The sequence below is a fragment of the Pinus tabuliformis genome, chromosome 4_1 (assembly GCF_031772625.1).
Source record: "Pinus tabuliformis cultivar Carrire ecotype Pingquan chromosome 4_1, CPIR1, whole genome shotgun sequence".
Taxonomy (NCBI): domain Eukaryota; kingdom Viridiplantae; phylum Streptophyta; class Pinopsida; order Pinales; family Pinaceae; genus Pinus; species Pinus tabuliformis.
Genome location: NC_142303.1, coordinates 939,812,220 through 939,816,348, shown reverse-complemented (window position 1 = coordinate 939,816,348; position 4,129 = coordinate 939,812,220). Strand labels below are relative to the sequence as shown.

The 4,129-nt window shown below is 42.1% G+C and overlaps 1 protein-coding gene across 1 annotated transcript; it reads right to left on the bottom strand.

The window, feature by feature from the left end:
- Window positions 1-2,888: 2,888 nt before the first annotated feature.
- Window positions 2,889-3,902, bottom strand: LOC149179224 (uncharacterized). Its single transcript, XM_089422393.1, has 2 exons — window positions 3,454-3,902; window positions 2,889-3,237 (listed from the first exon to the last, which is right to left on the bottom strand). Exons 1-2 carry the CDS (start codon window positions 3,900-3,902, stop codon window positions 2,889-2,891), a joined length of 798 nt encoding a protein of 265 aa, XP_089278519.1.
- Between the last annotated feature and the right edge of the window lie 227 nt (window positions 3,903-4,129).

The window sequence follows — 4,129 nt, the reverse complement described above, 5'->3', positions numbered from 1 at the left end:
AGAAAGCTGGTCTGCTTCCTCGTTCTTCTCCCTGTAGATGTGGCAGATAGATAAACTGTTAAACGATGGCTTTAAAAACATGATTTCTTCTACAAGAGTCTTCAAGATCTGGTTTTTACACGATGCATTTCCATTAACCCATTTTATTACATTCATAGAGTCTCCGAAGATTTGAATTGTGAAGATATTTCTTTGTAGTAACCAGCAAAGGAGAAAGCGCAAAGCAGATAGCTCAGCATAGTTGTTTGTACCAGGACCTAACCCTATAGAAGCCTTTAGTGTATGATCATGGTTCAAATGAATGCATAGACCTGCCCCAGCCTTGTTGTTCTGGGATGCTCCGTCGAAGAATGCCCAAGGAATGCCCTCCAAGATAGATACAGGCTTTTGTTTCTTTTGAGTATCTTTGGGGGCAGGGATCGGGATGGCAGAGTAAATGGCAGCACAGTTTATGGCAATGTTGGCTATGGAAGTATCCTTGTCTTGAAACAAGCTTTTGTTTCTTGCTAACCATACTCCCCAAAAGAAAATAAGGGGCAAGTTCCTCATATTTCCCTCCGGATAGGTTTGCCACCACTTCCTCCAAGACTCCTCCAATGGATCTAAACCCCACTGAGCTTTTACCTTAAGTAAACAGGTTACCTCCTCCCATATTTTTTTTGAGACTGTACATGATGTAAAAAGATGACTGATTGATTCCTCTTCTGACTTGCATAAGGGGCACCTCCCAGGCCCTACTAGATATCTGGCTTGTAGAATGTCCCAGGTAGGAACTTTCCTTTTTAGTATGCACCAGAGGAAGATCCTGGCCTTTGCTGGGCATTTTAATTTCCAAATGTTTTTCGCCCACCAATCTGGAATTCCCCATCCTTTCTTTGCCATTAAGAAAGTATATCCATCTTTTGGGGAATAGTCTCCTATTTTGCCTTACGCCCATATCAGATGGTCTGGCTCATCTTTTAGTCTGACATTTGAACGATGCAGTTCTTGTATGTAGGAAGCCCATTCGTTCTTCCACCTGATATTCAAATCTAAATCTTCATCATTCTTCCAAGCCTGACCCCAGATTGTAGAATGACCTACTTTCTCCACCTGATTTAGAGTTGTGATTCCTTTGTTATCCAGGTGTCTGAGGAGACCAGGTGACAGGGCATAAGCTCCATTACAGCCTACCCATGGGTCTCTGCCAATTCTGATATGTCTTCCATCTCCCACTTTCCATGCCAAACCTTGTTCAATCACAGAGAAAGCCTCCACCGTGGCCTTCCAAATGACTGAAATATTCTTCATTTTCTTATCTTGGCTTCGAATCCAATCTTCCAAGGGAGTTGGATCAATGTACTTCCTTTTAACTACCTTTGTCCAGAGATTCTCCATTGTGACTAGTCTCCAACCTGATTTAGCTGCGAGAGAAAGGCTGAACTCAGGGAGCCTTTTTTTTCCCCAGCCTCCCCATTCTTTTGGTCTAGCCACCTTGTCCCATGCCACCCAAGGAAGTACAGAGGACTCTTTGGAACCTGCCCATAGAAATCTACAGCATATTCTTCTGATTTTCTCCATCACTCCTTTGGGGACCCATGTTAAAGCTGCCCAGTAAACAGGAATGGCAAGCAAAACAGATTTTATTAGGGTCAATCTGCCAGCTCTAGAGAGCCATTTGAAACTCCAATGGGAAATTCTGGCTTCTATCTTTGCTATGAGCCAGTTCCAATCCTCTTTTTTATAAGCTGCCGGCTTCAGCCAAAAACCCAAATATTTGAAAGGAGAGTCCAGAGGCTGATGATGGAAAGGGAAGAGATTTACCATCCTGGATCTTTCTCTTCTGTCAAAGTCTGCCACACAAACTTGAGATTTTCTAGCGTTTATCTGCATTCCTGTAGCTTTCAGAAATAGATCGAAAATGCATTTTAACTCCTTAAGTTCATTATAGGATCCATTGGTGAAAATCAAGATATCATCAACAAAAAGCAAATGGGTGATAAAGAGATTTATTGCTACCTCAATACCTTTTACCTTCTCCTCTCTTCTTGCTTTGTGAATCAGTCTGCTTAGCCCTTCTGCCACTAGGAGAAACAAGAGAGGGGATAAAGGACAGCCTTTCCTGAGGCCTCTTTGGCTGTTGAAAAAAGGGGAGGCTGCTCCATTGATCAGGATTGCGAAACTGACATTTGTGATACAACCCATAATCCAGCTAATAAAAGAGTAATTGAAACCCAGGTGAGTGAGCAGCAGCCGGATATAGAGCCAATTTATTCGATCATATGCTTTGGAAAGGTCTATTTTGAGAACCGCTCCCTTCTTCTTCTTCTGTTTCACACTGTGAATTACCTCCTGTGCTACTCCAATGGCTTCGTGAATTTGTCTTCCATCCAAAAAACCAAATTGTTCCATTGAGATGTTTCTTGTTAGAATGTGGACAATTCTGATAGCTATCACCTTTGCAATGATCTTGTATATGCAATTACACAGGGAAATTGGCCTGAAATCTTCAAAACTCTCCGGATCACCCTTCTTAGGAATCAGAGCAATAAAAGTAGAATTGAAAGGCCTGTAGATTTCTCCTTTCTGTCTAGATTCTTCTACCACATCAGTAATTTCCGAGCCTATTAGGTCGAAAAAAAAGAGAAAGAGTTCAATAGTCCAGCCATCAGGACCTGGACTTTTGTCTTTGGCCATGCATTTCATAGCAGCTTCAACCTCCTCCTTGGTAACAGGAATTGATAACTCTTATGCTTCTTCCTCCTCAACGAACCTTGGGAAGCATTGTGTTGTTTTTATGACTTCTGCTATGGTGGCTTCTCCTGAGTCTGAGAAAATTTCCTGGAAGTGCCTCTGTCCTAGACCAGAGAGATCTGAAAAAGAGCTAACCTCCCTACCTTCTTCATCTTTTAAGCTCCAAATAGTATTTGCAGATTTTCTCCTTTGGCATAGTTGTGAAAAAAACTAGTGTTTTCATCCCCTGATTTTAGCCATATTGCCCTACTCTTAAGCCTCCATTCTTCTTCCTTATCCAAGAGGATTTTGTTTTGAAGCTTCTCCAAATGAAGAATTCTATCCTTTGAATTCTGAGAATAATATCCCTCCTCCTCAGCGCTCTCCAGAAACTTCAACTCCTCCCTGATTCCAGCCAGTTCTTCATTCTGTTTCAGTTTCCTGTTCTTTGCCCATGTTATTGTCGCTTTCTTCAATCTTTTGAGATTCTCCATGAACAGGAAACTCTTATTCTCTCTTGCATTTCTGTTCGGATGGATCCATGTATTCTTAAAAAGATTGATGAAGGAGGGATCTTGAAGCTAAGAAGAGTTGAATTTAAAGGGGGAAGGAGGCTTTGGGGGAGGAAAAGAGAGATCCAGGAAAATAGGGAAATGGTCTGAGTTGCCTATTTCCTCAACCCACTGCCTGAAAATAGGATCTTTTTAGATTAGGTCCTTAGATAACAGAAAACAATCTAACCTTTTTGCGATCCAGTCCTCCCCTGTTCTTCTGTTCCTCCAGGTAGGCTTAAGTTTGACCGGGGCAGGGTCTATGAGATTATTTTCCAAAAGAAGATTGTGAAAAAATTCGGACAGAGGGTCTTCCCTAGCTGAGGGACCCCATGCTTCAGCTCTGCCTATGGAAAAATTTAGATCACCCCCCACAATTGACAAGGAAGACTTCATCAAAGGTTTTGACAACAATTCATCCCAAAAGATCTCCCTTCCTTGACAAGGGCCATATATGTTTACAATTGAAATGGGGGTGGTGAAATCAGGGGATATAACCTCCATGCCCATGACTTGTTTCATCCCCCATTGATTAATGACCTTAATTCGACCTTCTCTGAACCCAATTGCTAAACCCCCCGAATGACCTGATGAATCAATCGCAGAAAAAGTCCAGCCTGGCAGAAGAGCCTTTAACATTTGTTCTACCTCTGTAGCCTTCCCCAAGGTTTCTTGCAGAAAGAGAATGTCCACTTTTGAGTTAAGGATCCAATCTTTTAAGGCCAGTTTTTTAGGTTTACTGGCCAAACCTCTGCAATTCCATGATGACAAAATCATTTGTTAACAGAGACAGGGGATTGCACTGCTCTAAGTACCCCGGGGATTGAATATTGTTTCCCGTCTGCTACATCCAGCTTAGCTTTAAG

Coding starts and splice junctions, on each gene's coding strand:
- LOC149179224 (XM_089422393.1), bottom strand. CDS start 3,902: ATGTTAAAGGCTCTTCTGCCAGGCTGGACTTTTTCTGCGATTGATTCA. Junction 3,238..3,453: donor GAGGACTGGATCGCAAAAAG/GTTAGATTGTTT, acceptor CCATCCGAACAG/AAATGCAAGAGAGAATAAGA.